Here is a 21528-nt window from a genome sequence, read left to right on the forward strand (position 1 = left end):
AAGTAGTAAGGACCAACTGCTTTCATTTTTTCAAAAAAGTTATTTTTTCCTCGTCACACTGTTTTTTCAGTCTGCAATTTAGCAACTGCATTCAGAAGTCCTGTTGTTTTAGAAGAACTTAGTGTTTAAAGGAACGTGAGAATAATTACTCACTGGCAGCTCTGGTGCATGACCATAAGAATTTCTTTCTTGCATGTATTAATCATGATAGTCTTGTTAGTACCTATGCTCATTTGTCCTCCTAATGGAAAGAGACTCAAAAAAAGAATTGGTCATTACAACCTAATTGGCTTTGTGCCTTCAACTCATTTCGGCTAACCACAATGTTCTTCCCAGTCTAACAATATATTTTTATTTTCAAAAATGCTGAACAGTGATTTCTCACCAGCAGCTGTTTCCTGATCATCTCCAAGAACCAGCAAATTCCTATGAACTTGGGTAGTTTGATATGTATTCTGTAACTGGTCAAAATGAAGAAATTTCAAATTTTTCCTTTAAGATAGGAAAGAATACAAATGAATTTATCTCATGATCTGGACCTTAGAAAGTTGTATTAATGTAGCAGTTCATCTTTTTTTAACAAAGACTGTCACTGAAGCTCTTCAGTATAAGAAGCACCTCTGCATGCTTCTGGTACCTGCTATTTCTGTGCTTTGGGCAGCCTGCCACTGCCATTAATAGAAAACTGGATGTCGTTTTCCTACAGGCTTTAGCTGCACCATAAATTGTGGGATTATGACAAAATCCTCTGGCCACTGTAATGTAGAAGGTCAGATCAGATGTTGATAATGGTCCAGTTTGGCCTCAGAAGTCATTGACTCGGACTGGAGGTCAGATGTGTAAACCTCCTTTGGCATTCATCCTGTCTGTCACAGCTCCTACAAACCAGAACTGCCTGGGCCTTTCTGTAATGGAGACTAGGCAAACTTCACTGCTTAGAAAATTTGGTACCTGAGCACTGAAGTTCTTGCTCCACTCTGTTTTTTCAGCAGCTTACTTCAATTAGTGGATTGGTCCAGAATATGTAAATGAGCCAATTTGCATTCTGATTTTAATCAGAAGCTGTCAAAAGACATAGCCCAATCCCATTTCTGGGAGCCCTTTTAAACAAGGATAAGTTTTTAGCATTTACCTCATTCCTGAGGTATCTAAGGGAACATCCTTCTTTTTGGCCTCTTCTGATATTAAACAAATTCTTCCAATAGGGAAGTAAAGAAGTGAGCTCCTTAACTCTCAACAGTATAATTGTTTCAGGTAGGTTATTGGATCCCTAGTGCCCATGCCATCTTTAAGTAAAAAGAAAGATACAGGCAAGGAACTGCAAATGGTCCACCTGACCTTGTTAGAGTAACTCAGTCATATGAGGTATTAGGACTTGGAGTTTGCCAGTGGTAGGAAAGATGGAAACTCCTTCCTCAAAACTCTGAGGCTACTGAGTACCCTTTAAATATTCCACATGAGGCATGGGCTGGGAGGCATGGCAGGCATGGAGAAGTTTGTCCTTGTGGTCACCTGTCCCTGCTGTAAGCACTGCTGATACCCTGCTTATGTCAGTGGCAGAGAAGAGGAAGGACTAGTTAAGTGCATTTAAGGGCAGGGATTCTTCAGGCATGTGTAGCTCAGAAGGAGATGTGCAGCCCCGTGTGGGTTTAATTCCTTTGAGACAGAGCTGTGTGAGGAAAGCCAGAAAGGGACAGGGCTTGACAGACTGAAGCTATGCCTGGGTGTCTTCAAATAGTAACTGATCCTAAGGCAGGAGCTTCCTAGGTGCTCCTGAGGATGTGGAAAGATAAAATATGTTCTTGTAGTGGCAAACACATTCCCCTCTGAAACAAAAGTGATTTACAGCTAAGCAATATAATCACTTCAGACTAGTGCCTGTTGTGGAAGCTTGTAGCTCTATTTGGATTTTGCTACAAATCCTGTCATGGCACACTTAGAGCTATTTATCCTGGTTGCTTTGATATAGGAACACAGACTTCAGATATTCATGTCAAGGACTCTTGACTTGAGTCCTTTTTTTTTTTAATCTTCAGCAAGCCCAGAGCTCTACAGTTGCTTCAGCTTTTGCAACCTTACAACAGATCAGTTCTCCATCAATATATGGGGGGTATATCTCAAAGTAACATCGCCAAGTTTAAATGCTATGGGGAGCAATGTGGAAAGGCCTGAATGTAAATTCATGGTACAGTAAATTTCCCTGGTAGGAGTATGCAAAGTAGGAAGAGATCAGTAGGAGTAGTTATTATCCTTGCATCTGTAAGTTACATCTTGCCTTCTGAGAAGTGTCAACTTAATTGAAGCTCTGTCAAGGAAGGAGGTTTTATATCCCCTAAACAGATAGGAATCCATCTCTGTTACAAATAAAATAGTTATAATATTTACTCTTTCAAATTCATTGCAAAGTCTGAGCCTTTTCTTGCAGACTTTAAGGGAAAAGGTCATTTTATGCATCTCTTGTACTTGGCATTTTACTTCTGTTAATGTACATAAAATGTGATTCTTAATTTTGTCATTTTTATAACAGGCTATCTTTAAACCACAAGTGAAATACTTAAATGATTCGTGGGTGGAAGGAAGTTTTGACAGAAGGAAAGACAGTTGCATTTTAATGTATGTTTGCAGAGGGGGATGAAACTAAGAAAATGTGAATTTAATTGTTCTGCCACTTCCTTCCTTTTCAGATTGTATTTCTGAAAGTGGAATCGGATGCAATTCTAAACGCAGAACGTGTTTACCAGCTCCATGCCCTAACACAAGTAACATCAGCCTGTGGAATATCCTGAGGAATAACATAGGGAAGGATCTCTCCAAAGTGGCCATGCCTGTTGAGTTAAACGAGCCCCTGAACACGCTGCAGCGCCTCTGCGAGGAGCTGGAGTACAGCGAGCTCCTGGATACGGCGGCGCACACGCCAAACCCCTTCGAGCGGATGGTAACCTGATTCCAAACACTCAGAAACACTCAACAGAATGAGAATTAACATAAAAGCAGTGCTGAAGAAGTGAAGATGTTCTATTCCATTGTTCTGTTTCTCTCAGCTGAGAGGCAAACTCTCCAAATGTCTGTACATACTCACACAGCCGCTATTTTTGACTTGTCTGTTTCATTTCTGTTGCTTTTTCAGAAAGTCTCTCTCTCCTCAAGTATCTTGCTGTACTGCAAGTTTAAACAAAAAAGGAGCTTAGTTCTGTTTTGCAGCTCTTGCTCTCTAATATTAAAAACTTACAGCAAAAAGGGAGGAGGGGGTTGAGCTTAGCTCCCTCTCAAAGATGAAAGTTACAGTAGTTCTTTTTCAAGGGTGTCTGATGTGGTAACACATTTCTTCAGAGAGATGCTGGATCTTCCAGCCCTACATGACTGTGATATCTTTATATTAACTAAATGAGCTCCATGGGTTTTATTAACTGGTTTTTTGAAGTTTTTGTGTTTATCCAAAATGTTCAGGATCTCAAAACCAGACTGTATGCTGTATGTTGGGTACAATAATGATGTCATCCTCTTCCAGTGCAGAACCCTGAATTCTGCATTTGGCAAAAGAACAAGAGAGAAATGCATTTGTTGTTCTGCTTCCAGGTGTACAAGAGCTACTTAATATGCAAGCCCATAAATAAAGGATTAGAAGCTCCTGAAATTCTCTTAAATGGGAGATACAGATTTTCCCACAAACTGAATTAAGCCCTTTCAACTCAATGTATCTTATCTCAAAATGAGGTTATTAATGAGAGTAGGTAATCATGTTGAAAACACTGCTTGAAAAGTCTCTTTCCTCATTCTGACACTTTCAAGGGTTACAATTTAGGGCCTATTCCCAGGGTGTGGTCATTCACTGGGGGTTTCAGTCCATAGCATTTTGTGTTCTCTTGAGAACATATGCTAAAAGGAAAAGGAAATGAGCAGTAGCTGTTCAAAAGGGAGGGAAAAGAAGCCTTTTCCCTCCTCCCCACACCCAAGCATCTGGAAATTACCTCAGACTGGTGTATTCTTTGCCTTTGAGAAATTCCTGAAGCAAAATCTAATGCTAGCTGTTGCATGGTAATTGCAATAGTTCATAAAAGAGCCTATCCTCAGTGGATTTGTTTTCTGAAACTGTGAAAAGAGAGTATCTACACTTTCACAAGATGAGGAAAAGGGAATGAAGAGAGGAAAAGAAGTGTTACAAAAAATACTTGAATCCAACAACCCTGAATTCTAATTTCTCATGTTATGCTTGAGTTGACAGCAAAAATTTGGAAGGGCTACCTGTGTGTCAGTCATGATCAACAGTTTCATGATTAGGTAATAGCACCCAGTAGATAAAAAGCAATTTAAGTCAAACACCATTAGAAATAGCAAAGTTGGTGAAAAATCATCCAATACTTCCTGTGCCATGTTTATGCAAAGGATAGTTGGTACATTTATGGAGTCACAGATGTAACTATAAAAACCAGTTATTATACGAAATTTAACAGTGACTTTAAGGATACTTCTTTGAACTGTGTTGCAGAATGCTAAACTGTTTCAAACACTTTTCAGAAATGCTGTTTTCAGTTGATGAAATTTGCAGTATCTGACCCTAGCAATTCTATCCCTGACCTATTGAATGACTCTGAAAATTGAATAATCCTCTAATGTGTGAACGAGGGCTTAGCTTGCAGGAGGCGTGCATGTTTGTAGCCTGCAAATGAAGGGGAAAATACAGAATCAGGATAAAGCTTGCTTTTATTTGTTTTGTGTCTGTTGTAAATTAATTAATCTAAGTCTCAAATATGTACTTCCCAGGTGTACATAGCTGCCTTTGCAGTCTCTGCCTATGCATCCAGTTACTACCGAGCTGGAAGTAAGCCATTTAATCCTGTGCTTGGAGAAACCTATGAATGTATCCGTGAAGATAAGGGTTTCCAGTTCTTTGCAGAACAGGTATCGTATGCTGCAGCCCTTAGAATTGCTACTTGATACACTGCTGAATTCTAAATGTGTGGCTGGAATTCTCCAGAATTACTGGCAAAATACAAGATTACCTTACCCGAGCCCAGCAAAACCCAAGGGACTTTGCTGAATTATAAACAAAGGGAATTGTTTTTTGAGGAAAGTCTGCTAATTTTGGTGTGGAACATCACAACCAGCAGCTGACACTGGAGGAGCACAGGCTGGCAGGCTGCCTGCTCCAGTAACAAGAGAACTTGGTTAAGTAGAGTGCAATTCCCCATGCTGAAATCTGATCACAACTGCTACAAAAGTTTACATTCTTGTCATTTTCTTTTGTATGTGATCATTAAAAATACTGTATCTTCAGCTGTTTAATGCCTTCTTTTATAAAAAATGTATCCCTCGTGTAAGTCAATCAACCACAAGTATTTCCAATGGCACCACGACTCTTTCTGTTTCCTGTCCAAACACTTAGGAGGATAAACCTTGAGAATTTGCTACCACAGCTGAATAGGTGAAGGATGTATACAGCACATCATGGTCTGAGTGTTTACAAAGATAATGCCCCGGTAGGAGAATAATTATTAAGCATGAGTGAAAAATACTAAATTCTAAATTTAAACCAGCCAAGCTACCAAAATTGCTAAACTTGAAGTATATGTTAAAAAGAGATAAAACTCAAATACCTGGTGCCTGGTAGCAAACTAAGAATGACTGAAAACTGTCTCATTCTGTCTAGACATAAAAAAAAATACAAAATGTGCAAGTGGGCAAAGGTGTGCAACCTAGAAATTCGATCAGAGAAAGACTTCTCAGAGGCTTCCTTTAGGAAATGAAAAGTGCTTTTGACTGCCTGTGAAGGTACAGCATTTTGCACATTATGTTTTAGAATTGGCAAAAAAGAATGTTATGTGATCTTTCCTTAGTTTCAAGAAATGTCACAGGCAAGAGTAAAAATGAGGGGAAAAAAAACCAACAGAAAGTAATACAGTCCAAGCAAGAATCAAATTTAAAGTTCACGTATCTGGTTCATCACTGTGCTACTTCAGTACTAAAATGATGTGTATGGAGCACTGCAAGTACCAGCACAGCATCAAATTGGAGTAACAAAGTGGTGAATAAAAGTTAGCACTGAGTTTGATGTTACACTGAATTAAAGGAAGATATTTTCACTTAAATATTGGGTAAACCACTACAATGGTTAGTTTTTATAAAGAAGAATTTTACTACTTGGGTGGGCTTGTGCTATGAACAGCTGTTGTTCTAATATGAGAAATAAGTGAGGTGAGTTTAGAGTGGTAAATTTACTGTAAGAATATGGGGTGGAGAAATATTAGGAACAGAGGGCAGTATGGGAAGAAAGAAATTTAATGCAGCTTGCAAGCATTAAATATTTCACTTTACATCAGGAACTGTGGCTTATTGCTTGCCACTAGCATTTTGATGCTTACTCCAGATACCTTGTTAATGCAGGCAGAATGTAATTAATGGATAGACTCACAGAAGATAAAAAGTAACAAAGATTCTGTTTTATCACTAGAGGGAGCTTAGAATAACTCCTGTTAGCCCCTGGAATTATAAATTTAAGTTAGCTCTGGAATTATAAGTTTAAGTGAGAGCTAAGTTTAACTCATGTATTATAATGACATCTGGGGTTAATCTGGGTACAGTATGTAAGAGGGAGAGAGAGAGTGTTGCTCTTGCTGAATTAGGCCATAGCTGAAAGTAATTAGTACTTCTTTTTTTCTTTTTTTTTTTAACCAAGTAGAGTATGTTCAATAAATAACTGGATACCTGTGGAAAAAAATGCTTAGTGAGAGATTTGAGTAATAAAGAGTAAGAAAAAAAAAGTCAAAGTTGACTTACTTTTTTGAATTGATTTTTCATCGTGAAAAATAGCAATCTGACTTGAAAATAAAGTTGCCCAAGGAACAGCAGGAATTACACATCTTAAGAGCTGGTCCTGGTCAGTTGTTAGTTGTGTTCACCCAGAAGGGAGAATTCAGGTTGAGGAGGAATGGCTGCTCCTCCTTTCACTTTGTGCTTTTTTTGTTTGCTGTTGCATTTTAATAGTCTGAATTGTTTATTTGCTCACAGTCCTTGCTTTGCTAGTTTGGTGGTTGCCCTAATTTCTGCACGTGCTGTTGCCCAAAGCTGATGAAATGCAGTGCATGTGGTTAGAGTTTCACCTAGAAACACCTGGGGTGTCACTGCTGCAGTGTTTGGGATTGCTGGATGGAATTTCCTGGCTTGATTTCTTCACCCCTGGCCCACTTAGAGATGCTGATAACTATCTCCTCCCTCATACTCAGGGCTTTGTGGTCATTCACTGTACAGAAGCTTTTGGCCCTTTGTTGTGTTTTTGGTTTTTTGAAAATTTTTGTCTGTGCACTCAAAGTGTGGATTTTGTTCATCTGTTAAGAGGTCCTAAGGGTAAATTTAATTATTACCTTAGAGACAATGTACCAAGTATATTGCTAGATTTTCACTGGAACAAAATATCAGGCCTTTTAAAATAATTGTTTGTCATTTCTTTCAAGGTTTCTTGGGTCTGAGAACCTTTATTAATCTCACTGCCTCCCCCTTCAGGACACAACTGCGAAGTGAAAACTAAAGTTCAAATTGTAAATGCCATATGGGAATGAAGGAGAAAACGAAACAAAAGAAGCCAAACCAAAAGGACTGTTCAAGTGTTCATATGTTAATCTTTTTTCCCCCTTCTTTTCATGTCTTGCTATTAGGTCAGTCACCACCCACCTATTTCTGCATGCCATGCTGAATCTGTGAATTTTGCTTTTTGGCAAGGTAACTCTTCAGTCTATCATTTACTTTTACAGTGTTCATAATGTTTTCATTGTATGTCTAACACAAAGTATCCAGAAATTAGGAAAAGTTGAAATTCCTTGCTTAAATTTGTATTAGAATGGTTTTATGAAATCTTAGCCTATCCTTACTTGCATGCTTCTTACTTGGATCCTCTACTATTATAAAAATTCTGAAGAGATTTTGCTTTGTTTGGATTTTTTTTCATGTAACATTAATTGATTATTTTTTTTATATTGATATTTATGTACAAATATCTGTTCTTTAAAATCAGGTTTGTTTGGGGTGTTGGGGGGGGATGTTGTTTGTTAGTAAAAAAGAATTCTGTGTCAAGCTATTTAGAAAGCAAACAAACAGCATGAAAACACTACAAGTTAAATCCTGAACCTTGGCAAATCTTGGAAACCTGTTCTGAAAGCAATTTTCAAAAATGAGCATAACAGCAAGGGTAAATACATTTACCTTCTTTTTCTCTGCTGGCATTATTACAGTATGTAAGATTTTGTGCTATTTGACTACTGGTTTTTTCCCAAAGATGTGTGTTGGAGCTTTGTTTGCTGTGTGCTGCTAGTGAAGGTGTCAGCCAGTAACAGCACCTGTGTGATTAGATAATTTTGGAGTGCACACAAAACATAACCATGTCTTTTAACTCACTTAAAATCCTTCACCCAGGGGTTTGTCAAATCACAATGTGGCCATATTGTAATCTTTTTTTTTTCCTGATTGGCTCTGCTGACTTGATTATAGTTATTACAGATGGAGCCATACTGAACAGATATTGGAACCCATTAGTCTGGGCTTTATTATTCTGTGTGATTCTTTGCTTTGTAAACAAATACAGGGACACAAGAATCCTTTTGTTCATAGCCCAAAAACTAAGATGACCAAAAATTTATTCAGTAACTTGAACACTGTATAAATAAGATCAGATAGCAGCCTGTCTTAATAAAGATAGATGAGACTGATTTGTTTAACAGATTTTTACAGCTGTTATCATTCAAATATTTTAACACTTCCATTTAGAGAATTAAGTTCTTCTAATATGAGCTGAGAATCTGATTAATGTGAGAGTCTTGATATTTGGTCTTGATGGGCACAGGACATTCAGTCAGGGTGCAGCAGGGCTTGGGGATTTTTGTTTGCTTTGTTTTTAAATATGGCTGGCTGAGCTTTATGGGAGGGCTAGACAGTGACTTTTTTCCATTGTAAAGGCAATTTTAAAATGGTGTGACCTCTTGTAATAAGGCTATATTAACTTAGATGGAAAGATTAACACCAATTTAATCATAAAGGCAGCTTGTCAGTGAGTTCAGTTCTTACTGTGTGCAAAGACCTTTCCAGTTACTGTGTCACCTTCTCAGCTGGAAAGGAGACAGCAACATTGCCAGGGTAGTGCTGTCATCCCACCAGGCACTGACCTTAGTTCATGTGTTCCATCACCAAGAAATCTCCTGATCACATCTTGTGAACTGAAGACTGGGCTCTCACAGCGACCAATAGTTTGGAAATAGCTTTCCATGACTTATGAAGCTGGCTCTGCTTTTGCAGAGGAGTGTCAACACATGAGCAGTGGAAATGAAGGAAGTTTCAGCTATTCCAGCATCTGTGCATGAATTAGTGTGAGCATAGCTTTGAAATAACACTTTGCTTTTTCTCTTCTGTCCTAAAATTACTGCGTGATCAAGTTGCACCCTGGCTCCCAAGATGTTTCTCACATCAGCTGATCTCTGTGGGACAGCTTTGCCATTTATGAGAGCATAGAATTTGGCACAATCTGGTGATGCATTTTAACTGTTAAACTTGGTAGGGTGTACCTTTGCCCTTTCTCTTCCATCCCACTGCAGAAGAGAGAAAGCCAGGACAGAATTTGCCTCAACAACATCACACTGGAAGTAGCTTTGGAGCACTTGTGCAGTATAGGAATCACAAGAGAATCACTGTCACTGAAGATGCTGACTTAGCACCAGACTTCAAAACCAAAAAACCCAAAAGGTCCTTTTCTCACATGATAAGAAAAGTAACTTCTTTGTGTGCAGAATTCTGCCCTATATCCCAATCTAGTCTTTGCAATGGTAGGCAGCTCAGTGTGGCTCACTCCTCACTTGCACACACATACTCAGGAGATACCTGAGTAATTTCTTAGGTGTGGTTTGAGCACCCATCTCACAACCAGTGTAAGACTTTCCCCCAGAATTGCACGGGAAATGGTGTTTTGTTTTCCTTCTGTTAGAGCTAGCATCTTTTTGAGACTAGAGTTGAAGTTTCCCCTCTTTTTAGGGTTGGGCAGGGAATGGAGTTCCTAGAGTCTAAAATAGGAAGGGTACTATGAACTCTGAAGTTACTGTGGAAGTTACTGCCTGCTTATCTAGCCCAATTTAACTGTACATGCATTTTGCCATGCTCCTCTCTGTTTCTTTCTCTTCCAGGTGCTTTACCTCAAATAATTTGGCTAGTCTTGCATTGAGTTTTCTTATCTTTTTTATATTTTTGAAGAAAAGGCATGAGACTTGGACATGTCTTTCTGTAATTCAAACAAGAATTCAAAAGACCAGTTAAACTTACAGAGGAAGTTGGACTAAAACCCTCTGCCATTTTATGCCATTTGAAACCTTCTTTAGCCTCTTGACTGTGAATTTTCTTGTTATATTTTTGTATTTGAAATTCTGCTTTTGTTTTTGAAAATGTCTGCATTCATTGAATAGCAACTGAATTTCAGACAAGTATATGCTGCCTATGGCTTATTCAAATGTCTTTATTTTGAAAAAGTTTTTGAGAGGACTGTTAAACATCTGTTACTTTGCTATTTAAATAACCAATACTATGATGAAAATCAAACAAAGCAAACAGCAACAACACCAAACCCACCAACATGTATTTGAAGGTCCCACAACATTCTTTGAACGCTTCTGTTGAACTTTGTTATTTTGAATTTCTTGAAAATAGTGCCCAGAAACAGCATGATTCACCTACCTGTGACTAAACCTGTCTTTTTTTTTTTTACTTCTTGTTCCAGATGTCAGATGGAAAAACAAATTCTGGGGGAAGTCCATGGAGATTGTTCCAGTTGGCACAACACATGTAACTCTTCCAGCGTAAGTGCTGCCACTGGGCACTGCTGTTCCTGTACAGGCACAGATGCTTGCACACACTGCAGCCACGTTCATTCAGAGGACAGCCAGCTCTGCTCTGCCCTTTGGAAGGACTGATGGCTTTGAATTCATTTAAAGAGAAAAGGGGACGAAGAAAGACCCCACCAAACCAAAACCAGAAGCATAAATCAGAAGCACTGACTCTTTCAAAAGTTATGAAAAACAAACAATAAAAAAAACCCCTTTACTTCTGCGTACCTTGAAAAAAGAAAAGTATTTTTTCTTTTTGAAAGTATGAAAAGGTATTTTCATACTTCAGTTGAATTTCAACCTTAATGCATTTTAAACTCACAGGGAAAAACTGTAGGGTAAAGGAAGCTATGAATTTTTTTGCTCGAGTATGGGTTTGGGGAAGAGGTGGTGGTGTTCTTGTCTTTTTAAACTATATTTGTAGGGACCCTGACACCATGGGGTGTTCTGGGCTGTAGGCAAGGGCAACAACCATCATCACTGCAGAAATAATGACTGTAAGTGATAAGTAGAAACAGATATTTTATATCTGGTGTTCATTATCCAAGGAAGCAGCCACTGTAGTGAAGTGTTGAATATAGTTGGTTTGTTTCCTTTTTTTTTTAATAAAAATCTGCCATGTTTCAATGCTGGCTTGTCAGAGTGCCCATTATTGATGAGCAATTAAAATCCCTTAAAATTTGGCCTATATCCATCATGTTTGCAGAACCAGAGGTCTAAAGGTTGCGTATTGTTCCAATTCAATCTGTTTTCCAGTGAGAGCGTACAAAATTAATTAATCTGCTATCCTTCCATCTGAAAAAAAAAACCAAAACCAACAGAGAATTCAAGTACCTAGCACTCATCAAATCAAGCATGCCTTTTTTTTTCAAATGGGTAAAATTGTAGTCTAGTAAGATAGTATCCAAAAGGTAATGTAGAAACCATGTTCTGTTCATAGCACCTGCCCTAAGCTTTGAAATGAAAGGATGTGAATGAGTCCTCAGAGCCAAAATAATTAATATATTAGGGCCTATGATGGGCTGAGGAACTGGGAAGCAATCTGATTCATATGTGATCTCCATGTGTTGGTTTGTATCCCTGTGTATTTGATACAGAATTGGGTACAAAAAAGGTGACAAGGCTATAGGGAAAATTAAACATTAGTATCAAGGTTCATTTTGAAACAAATGATTTTTTTGAAGTGGATTTTTTTAGCATTTATGATAACATGTGACATGCACAGGTAAGGGCAGAAAAACAAGTTACTGTGGGATAAATTGGCTGCATATCTGCAAGTCTGTACAAACTGTCCTTGTTTGTGCACTTAGAAAGCAGCAAGTGAAAGCAAGTGATTAAGGGGAGGAAGAGAAAGATTCCAGTAACTTCACAGGATGATTGAAGGCACTTGCTGTGGGGAAACTGGTACTTTGTAAGTTTATATTTTACCTTACCAGTAGTGAGTTGGCCATCCATATTCAGAACAAATTTATGTCTTCATGAGACTTTCCTTTCCTTGATGCTTTATAAAGCTGTTTTATGAGAGCATCTACTTCTTTCGTAAAAGGTGAAATGTTGCATTCCCTATTGGTATTTGTTTATCTCTCCCCATCTGCTGTTTCCCAATGTGCAGCTGCATCTTGAAGTGTCTGGTGAGAACTTTGGCTCTTGCCTAAAGCACACATATTAGGCTCAGCCTTGAGAGCTTGAGCCAAGCTTATTCCTCTCAGTACATGTCAGATCACTCTGGTTGCCCATGTCCTTGTGTCTCCATTGTCCATTACAAGCTTGGATGGGCATCTCAGACTGTAGAAGATACCAGAATGATTACTTCTGGAAACTTAAAACTGGTTAGAAGGACAAGTAAATTGAGAGAAAAGTGAATTCAAGACTGAAGTATCTAGCAGAAGTCAAAAGGATTTTCTGGGAGGTAGGATTGTTGTCATAGGGTTTGTTTTTGAGAAGGTTTGGAACAAGAAGATGAAGCATTCTAGTAAAAAAAAAAAGTTTATTTGGTTTCTCTAATCATGTTGTCTGCAAATGTTTTTCCTCAAGCTTCACTTGGACATGGCATGACAATTTTCTTGTGTGTAATTTTCCTTACAGTTTTAAAGACCATTTTGCATGGAACAAGGTGACATCCTGCATCCATAACATCTTGAGTGGGCAAAGATGGATTGAACACTATGGAGAGATCATCATAAAAAATCTTAATGATGACACGTGCCACTGCAAACTGACTTTCATAAAGGTAACCACAGCAGTGTTGACTCTCCTTTTTCTATCAGGCACAGCAGTGGGAGGATGCTCCCTGCTGAAGCTCAGTACTTCTGCTTACAAGCTGTAATTACCTGTGATTCCTTGAAAACTGTAACTTTGAAGGAACTGCCAGTCACTAGACACAAAAGAGAAGCAACAGCTTTGAGTGATTCCACTGGAAATGCGGGAATTATGGGGAAAAGAATATCGTGGAAAACCTACTCTGGGTTTGATGAGAGACACAGGCACAAGGTGGCTACTGACCGTGGTTTAGCACGTCTCCTACTAGCCCACTGGCACATGCTGTGGTTGCAGTCATTCAGCAGCTGTAGGACCAGTGCTTATGCAGGGTGATTCTCCTGATGCTCTTTTCTAGCCCTTTGCAGGTACTCAGAGGAGTTTAAGTAAGAAGTTGGGGTGTTACTCAAAGCTTTTACTTCAGTACAAGTACCATATATATGACTTCTTCAGGAATTGTCCTTATAACTGAAATGGAATTCAGTTTTTGGCAATAGATGACTTTGTAGTAAATGAAAATCAATGAAAATGTAAAGCAATGCCAAAATTTCTAACCTGAGAAATACTTTTATAAATCATCCTGAGACTTACCTTTACCTGCATTTTGATGGAGAAAGGCTCTGCTGGACATAGAACAGGCCATACAGATACAAGGGATACAGTACTTCAGTGTACCCATGCAGCATGGCATGCTCCCCAGCAAGTTTGGGGTTTTTAAATTTGTTTTCCTGAATACTTTGTGCTTTCTAAGAAGCATTAGGATGATTTTTTTTTCCAAATACTTACTTGAAAGTACTTGAAGGTATTTTGAGAGTTGCACTGGATATTTAAAGTTCAAATATTTAAGGCTGAGAGCCTGCAAATCTCACCCCTTTACAATAGCAAAGTGTTTAAAGTGGAGATTAACGTATGAATTCCTTCTCTTCCTCTTCTGCAAATCTGGGAGAGATGTAGATAACCAAATCAGGAGTCAGGGTCAACTGTCCGTGGGCAAAATTCAGGGTCAGCTGCACTTTACCTCAAACTGCCCCTAAAAAAAGGCAAACAAATGCAATTCTCAACATTAGTATTTTAAGAAGCTAACATACTAATGAGTTTGTATTTTAAGGGTACTAACAGCAGTTGTTTGCATTTGGTGTTGTGATGCACACCTAAATGAACAGTCCTCATTGCTCTACAGCCTGGTGCTACTGGCATGGCAAACTGGCCTGCACTCGAGCTCTTATGCACCTCCTTTCCCCTTGTTCCTTTTAATTCTAGGCAAAGTATTGGAGTCCAAATGCACATGAGATTGAAGGCAGTGTCGTGGATAAATCTGGGAAAGTTGTGCATCGACTCTATGGGAAGTGGCATGAAAGTTTATACTGTGGGACAACTTCATCTTCAAACTGCATATGGAGAGCAAGTTAGTGATCAGAATTGCTCATGTACACAAACTGAGATCTTCAGTATAAGCTTACTATTTTCATATCTTTATTAGGCCCCAATTTCTTGTTATTTTTCTGTAGAATATTAGATTTTTGTCAAGCATTTAAAAGCTACATCAGAAGAATATATAATTTAAATAATATGAGAACTTAATCCCATGGCTTCTTGAATTTTCTCCATTCTCCCTTATTTTCATATTTGGGAATGAAGTGAGTATTGAGAACTCTAGCAGCAAGGGAAAAAAAAGGAACAAACTCCTACTGCTCATGCAGAGAAATGTTGTTTATTTCATGTGTTGAACACTGGAGGATAGCCCACAAAGCTCAGTTCTGTAATGACAGTGATAGCTGAATTTCTCCCAAGCTTGTGGCGTTTTGTCTGCTGTGTTTTGAAAAAACATTATGATAATAGCATGGCCTTCATCACAGTTGTGCTGTGATTCAGCTGAGAGAGCAGAAATCTGTCTTGTTGCAGTGCAATTATCAAAGGGGATGTTCTCTTTTGTCACATTATTAAAAACCTCTTGTTCCCCCAGAACTGACACTATGGATCAAGCATAAACAAATGACTGGAGGGAGGTTGAAATTTTCTTTCTCAATATAATAGCATTTAATTGAAATTCTGAATGTACTCTTTTCTTCTGTAGATCCAATGCCTAAAGATTATGAACAGTGGTATGGATTTACACAATTTGCACTGGAGTTAAATGAACTGGACCCACAAACTAGGTCATTACTCCCATCCACTGACACACGTTTTAGGCCAGACCAAAGGTAAGAAGCTTTAACTCTGAAATATTTTCCTTAAATAGTTCTTAATCTTCTGTACACTCACTTTACCCTGAACTCAGACTATTTTCTGTGGATAACTGCAGTGTGTTTCTATTTTTACATTAATGTGCATCTGAAACAGATATTGTAATCACTTATTGAGAAATGGTCTAGTTATTATGGAAGTCTGTCCTAAAATTGCCTCTTGGATGCTTCTAGATAACTGCCTTTCCAAGGATGTTAAAACCTCAGTACTTCAGGTACTGGATGTTGAGCATACAGTATTTGCGTAACCTAAAACTGAGACACTTGAAACTCCTTTCTGCAGTGAAATTTTAGCTTTTGCAAATTTCCAAGTAGAAGAATCTAATTTAACTGTGACTCTGAGCTTGTTACAAGTGTTAGTTTTCCTTAAGTGCTTTTTCCTAGTGCAGTCATCTGCAGAGGTAGCTGTTTACCTTTCAAACACTGTGAAATACCTGCTGGAAAGATTAGATTTTTCTTGGGGCAGGAGACCAGTTGTCTCATATCACTGCTGCTGCAGGTTTCTAGAAGAAGGGAATATTGAAGGAGCTGAAATGCAAAAGCAGAGGATCGAGCAGCTACAGCGAGAACGACGGAAGGTGCTAGAAGAAAACAATCTAGAGCATCAGCCTAGATTTTTCAGGTACTAGATAGCATAATAATTAGCATATACTATCATTTATTGAAATTCTTATTATAGATCTGATTCTAAATTGCCATGTGATAGGCTCCAGTTTTTTCCAGAGCTCCCCTATATACTTTGGGTTTGTACTTTGGTGATGTAGAATACTCCTGACTTGGTTAAAACTTACAGTTATGTATTAGTTTTTTATTAGTGCATCCCTGAGGGTTTTTTTTTTGCCTTGATGGGAATTGATATTTGGTCTACATTTGTTTTTGGCTGAGTGAATGTAGCACCTCTGATTCTTTGAAGCAAGCTGAAGTAGCTGGATTTAGCTCAATTACCTCTGCTGAAGTTCTGCTGAATTCAGTGGGATTGCCTGGCAGGGAAGTGTGCAGAGTTGGAGCCTTTTGCTTCCAGGGCTATTTTTGAACATGCTTCCCCTATTTTATGGGGAGAGAATTATCGTTCTGAGGGCACTTTATCTCTTCCTGTTGTAAATCAGTTAAACAGGAGATCTGAGGCACCAAAAGACAAAAAGGAATGGTCTTTTGCCCTCCAGCTTCTCTGTCCTCCTGCAGTGAAAGAGTTGGAGCTAAGATGAAAGTTGTATGGGCCTATTAGCAGATCTGGGATCCTATGTTTTCTGGATATATCTGTACTGTACTTCTGAGAAACACTGGAATGTTTTAAGTAGGTGCAAAAGGGAATGGCTTACACTACTACATCTCTGACAAGCTGGTGAGCTAACTTATCACATGCCAATCACATCTACTAACGGGAAGCAGGATAAAGGCAAAATCTAATACTTTGTGATTGTATATTCACAATGAGAACTGTGAATAAGAATGAGGATTTGAATCCTTACAATGAGGATTTGAAAGCTGAGATTTATCCTGTAGATTTAAATGGTGGAATAAAAAATTTAATTATTATGTAGCAAAAGCATTAGAGCAGATAGAAGTTAATGCATTTGGCTCTTTAATAGTGATGTTCTCTGGTGAACATGAGATTGAGATGCCTCTCCATGGCCCAGTGCAGACACACACATTCAGCTCTCCAAGCTGTACTGCCTTGTTTGCAGGCTGCAATGAGCTGCACTGCTCCTGGTTTGTGGGCTGGATTTGGTATCTGTGCATCGTGCTACACTGCATCACACAGCATATGGATGGAAAATATAAGCTTACATTTGTTTAATCTTTGATAGGAAATCCAGCGATGACTCTTGGGTGAGCAATGGAACCTACATGGACCTTAGGAAAGAACCTGGTTTTTCCAAACTGGACAATCCTGTCCTCTGGTGAAAGAGGAGCTAAGTGAAGATATTCTGTGCTGTATTCTTGGATCTGATTTAAAAGACATATATATAAAATATAACTATGTATCTATATATACACACACACACATACAGAATATGTGTGGTGTGTGCATATGTGCAAATGTGCATATCTCCAGAATCATGCTTAATTTAGAATCTGATAATTCATTTGTTTCCTTTACTCAACTATTGCAGTGATTGTTTGAATGTATAAATACCCTAACTTCCTTTTATAAAATATTTAATAAATAGTACTGAATGTTAACAGATGGAAAAGAGAGGAGCTTTTACACTACTTTTTCAATGTGTAATAATGTCAGTTCTGAGTTAAATTATGCCTTACTGAATTGCATTGGAGACAGTAGCATCAGCATCTCCTAGCTGTGCTGAGGAGGAGTGCAAGCCTTAGTAACTCAAACTGTAGGTAGGCTTCCACAGTGCAATGAGTAGTTCAGCCATCTCTGGGCTGGTATTAATTGCTAAAACAGATTATCAGCTGGTGCTGGAATCTGACTGTGATCTTTTGCTGTCTGCAGGAAAAGATTTAAGTAAGCTTTTGTTTCTATTAACTTTCTTGTGAGCTTTATGGAAGAGGTAGTTCTGAGCTTATGTCGGTGGTTCTACTGCCTTATACATAAACTGTACCCGGTTAAATGTAGTGCTAGAAAGTCAGGAATCGCCAAAATTTTCCACTGGGAAAAATTTTCACTTCAAATTTATAGCCCCCAAAAGGGCAAAAAGAGGAGATCATTTGTATATACTGCTTGAGCACTGACTAGATGAAGAAGCTCTCTCTTTTTCCAGTAAGTGAGATCTTATACAGAGCACGAAATCCTGTGCTTCCATAGCTTCATTTGTTTTTATTCACCTAAAAATTGCAACAGTAAGACTTTTTAAAAAGTAAGCAAACTGATTATTTTAAGCTAGAAATTTTTTTCTAGTATTTTGATATTTTCTACCTCTTAAGAAATAACGTATTTAAAATCTTATATTTAAAAAATTACCATCTGCCTTATGGAGAAGTGTATGGAGTCTTTGATCTTCCTGTGTTTGTTTGTTAAGTTCAGACAAATATTTAAACGTCTTGCACTAAATCAATTGCATCCCTTTCCTGTAATTTTATATGTATGATTCAATTTGTGAAGCTACTAAATCATAGGTCAGAAATTTAACAGGAAGCAAATGTAGCAGAAGCCTCACTTTTGAATGAAGATGATAGAGATGGGCAGTATTGTTCGTTTTTTCCCCATCGAATCACAATGCCATAGTCATTGACAGACTAATTTGCATTCCCACATATCTGCAACCCAAGCCTGATCCATGGTTCTTCAAATCTGCTCCGTGTGTCTGCAACTCTCTGGCAGCAATGCAGTTTTCTATGTGATAGACCTGCATCCTGTCATCACACCCTTTTCTTTTCTTTACATGCCACTGTAAAGACACAAATCAAATGCTGGCATGTTAAATTGGCTTATGGCTGGAACAACTGGACATGGTATGGATAAAGTAGACTCCTAGGAGGACAGACTAATAGCTTAGAAAAGCTTGCACTTTACTGCAATTGTGCTGCATTGTTCTAGCGAAAATCTATTAAAAATGGATCTTTGTATTATATGTATCATGAAGGAAATACTATGAAGGTTTTAAATTTTAAACAAAATCTGTGGTGTCAGATTAGATGTATATTTGAACTTTGCTTTCTATTACCTTGAAGCCTCATTGTCTCAGAGGCAGATGAATGCTTTTCCACCATTTTTCATTTTGCCCAGGATCTCTGCCTCACCATCATTTCCATAATTTATTACCAAAGAAGTTAGCAAAATTATATCTAATTAATATGTCTGCAAAAAACTTGACTACTATGCCAGCACCTTTAAACAGGGCAAGTTCACACTTATATGAAGACAAAATCTGGGTTTTGATTCCAAAGGAAGTCTTAAACTTTGGGGGCTGTTTGGCTTTTCAAGAAAAATGAGGTTCTCTTCATGCCTTGTTCCCTTCCTGTCTTTTATTCTTGTATTAACTGTCAAAACCTGGCACAGAAATGAGTTGATAATTGCAATTATCCTTGCTGTTGGTAATTACAATTTATACTAAAATTAAGGTTCATTTAAAAACAAAAGAGGGTAGAGGAAATAAAAGCTTTTAAGAAAAGGAGCAAAATTTGTGGAGGCTGCATTAAGCTTGCTCATTGTCATATTTGGCAGCTACTGTGATACTGCCTGATCTGATTGCTGGGTTTGTGTATTCTGTGTGTGCAGGGGATTCCCCCACGCAGGTATTAAACAAAACAAGTCTCATATGGGGTATTTGAGTCATGATTTTTGAGAAATCAGACTGGCAGTGCCAAGTCTGATTTCTCTAACACTCCAAACTGTCTGAAATACAGACATGGGATGAATGACAAGAAGCATTGGGCTGAGCAGTGCCTTATATAAAAATTTCTTCATCAAAATTTCTGTATCAAGAAAGTAAACTCCAGAGTTTTAGCACTGTCTCCATAAAAATGCCTGAGAATAATCCAGGGTGTTTCTTAAATGCATGAAGCAAAATCATTGAACAATTGCTCCTTTTGTAACTCTCTAATACACACCTCCAAACACAATGTAACCAGTTGTGAATGATCCTCTGACCCCACATTTCCAACTGCAGTATAGTTTTCCCTGCTTACTTTTGTATAAAACAATTGGGTTTAGTTGTTAAACTTCTGTCAACTGTATATTAAGAAATGGAAGAAATTTGTCTTGATGTTAGTTCTGTGTATTTCTGCATGTAAATATATTCAACATTCACAAAGTTAATATATTCTATAAAGTTATTCTTGGTAAAATATGTAATTTTGGTAATTTTCTTCCCCAAAACCTCAGCTGTGTTAATGGCTTCCTGCAGTATAACTAAGACAACTGTTATTCTTAATAACTGACACTGAGGGACTTTTTACCCACTATTTCTACCCTGAATGGTAAACAAGAATGCATCAGGGAACTTAACTGCTTCCTTTCATACACAGCTGTGATCCCCAAGGTGTGTAGCTCAATGGACCAGTCTTAAAATTTCCTGATGACCTTTGCCTGCTGTTATGGCTGTCTTATTTCATGACTTTATAAACATTGCTTAATATGAATTTGGAGGCCAGATTGAGAAGCACACGTGCAGCTCTGCCTTTCTGTGTGTGTCTCTTCATAAAGTAAAACCCTCCCTATAAACTTCCATCAAGGTGATGGAGCAGCTCAGGCCTTTGGGTGTCAAAACCCTGCTTCGTTTTTGAAGTTGTAAAGCATAGAAAGAAAAAAAAATCCAGGGAAACATAGGAACAGAAACCCACAGCTCTACTTTTAGATTTGCAGGCTTGATGCTTAGTTTCTGATTTTGTGTAGATTTGTAAATTTGGGATTACAAAACAGCATCACTTGTTCAGGAGGCAACTCTGGGTAGTGTAAAGTGCCCTTTAGACCAAGTGGAACTAGAATGCACCATTAATCACTGCTTTCCTTTCTGGATCTCTGTTCTCTGAGATATGCTTGATGTGATAGTTTGCCAGCACTGAAGTACTTTTTTAGGCATTTTTTGAAGTACATATCCAGCAGTCTGTATTTAGGTTCTTTATGCAGAGCTTGGAAAGTTAGATGCCTGGAAGAAGGACCAAAACCAGCCCAAATTTTGATATGGAAACATCCTGGAGATCCATTCTTGCACCAACCAGTTTTCTTTGAAGGACTGGAAACAGGATTGCTGCTTTCTTTTAAGATCTGGCCTCTGAAGGATGTAATAGTTGCAAACACATTCACCTGTATCTCCTGGCAGCTTAGTGTTGAGTCCAGATCGTGGTACAGAAAGAACCCCAATGCATGGGACCAGAAATTAGGGCCCAACCAGGGACAGCTTTCACATTGCACAACAGTCCAGAGCTGTTCTTAAAACAAACAACAAAGACCTCACCACTTTCCATGCCCCCCACTTTCCCTCAGCTGTTTACTGTCAGTCCTGCTCAAGTTTTCTTTGTGGTCCCTTATTCAGTGTCCCATTTTTCTCTTTATTAAAAAAAATGATTAATAGGAATACAGTCCATAGCAGCAAATGATAAATCATATGTAGAGGCTGTAGTTAAATTCTTTTCCCCATAAATTCCTTCTGTATCTTTTCTTTGATTGTGAATAAGACTTTCTTATGCTCTGGAGTCAGACCTGGTAATGGTAGTGTGCTATGGAAATATGCATCTGTACCTGCTCAGCAGATCCTAATTACAAATGTCCTTGCATC

General features: G+C 38.2%; 1 protein-coding gene across 2 annotated transcripts in view; it reads left to right on the forward strand.

Annotated features, from left to right (window-relative positions):
* Positions 1-19568, forward strand: part of OSBPL3 (oxysterol binding protein like 3) — a 65341-nt gene extending 45773 nt beyond the window's left edge. For both annotated transcript variants that reach the window (XM_005421749.2, XM_031057661.1), the window contains 9 exons: positions 2685-2935; positions 4762-4899; positions 7650-7713; positions 10745-10823; positions 12936-13080; positions 14367-14511; positions 15181-15307; positions 15849-15971; positions 17158-19568. In XM_005421749.2, coding sequence (XP_005421806.1) covers positions 2685-2935; positions 4762-4899; positions 7650-7713; positions 10745-10823; positions 12936-13080; positions 14367-14511; positions 15181-15307; positions 15849-15971; positions 17158-17254 — 1169 coding nt within the window. In that variant the 3' untranslated portion in view covers positions 17255-19568. The remainder of the gene's footprint in view (positions 1-2684; positions 2936-4761; positions 4900-7649; positions 7714-10744; positions 10824-12935; positions 13081-14366; positions 14512-15180; positions 15308-15848; positions 15972-17157) is intronic.
* The last annotated feature ends 1960 nt before the right edge of the window (positions 19569-21528 follow it).

This window comes from Geospiza fortis, unplaced genomic scaffold (assembly GCF_000277835.1).
Source record: "Geospiza fortis unplaced genomic scaffold, GeoFor_1.0 scaffold95, whole genome shotgun sequence".
NCBI classification, from domain to species: Eukaryota; Metazoa; Chordata; class Aves; order Passeriformes; family Thraupidae; genus Geospiza; species Geospiza fortis.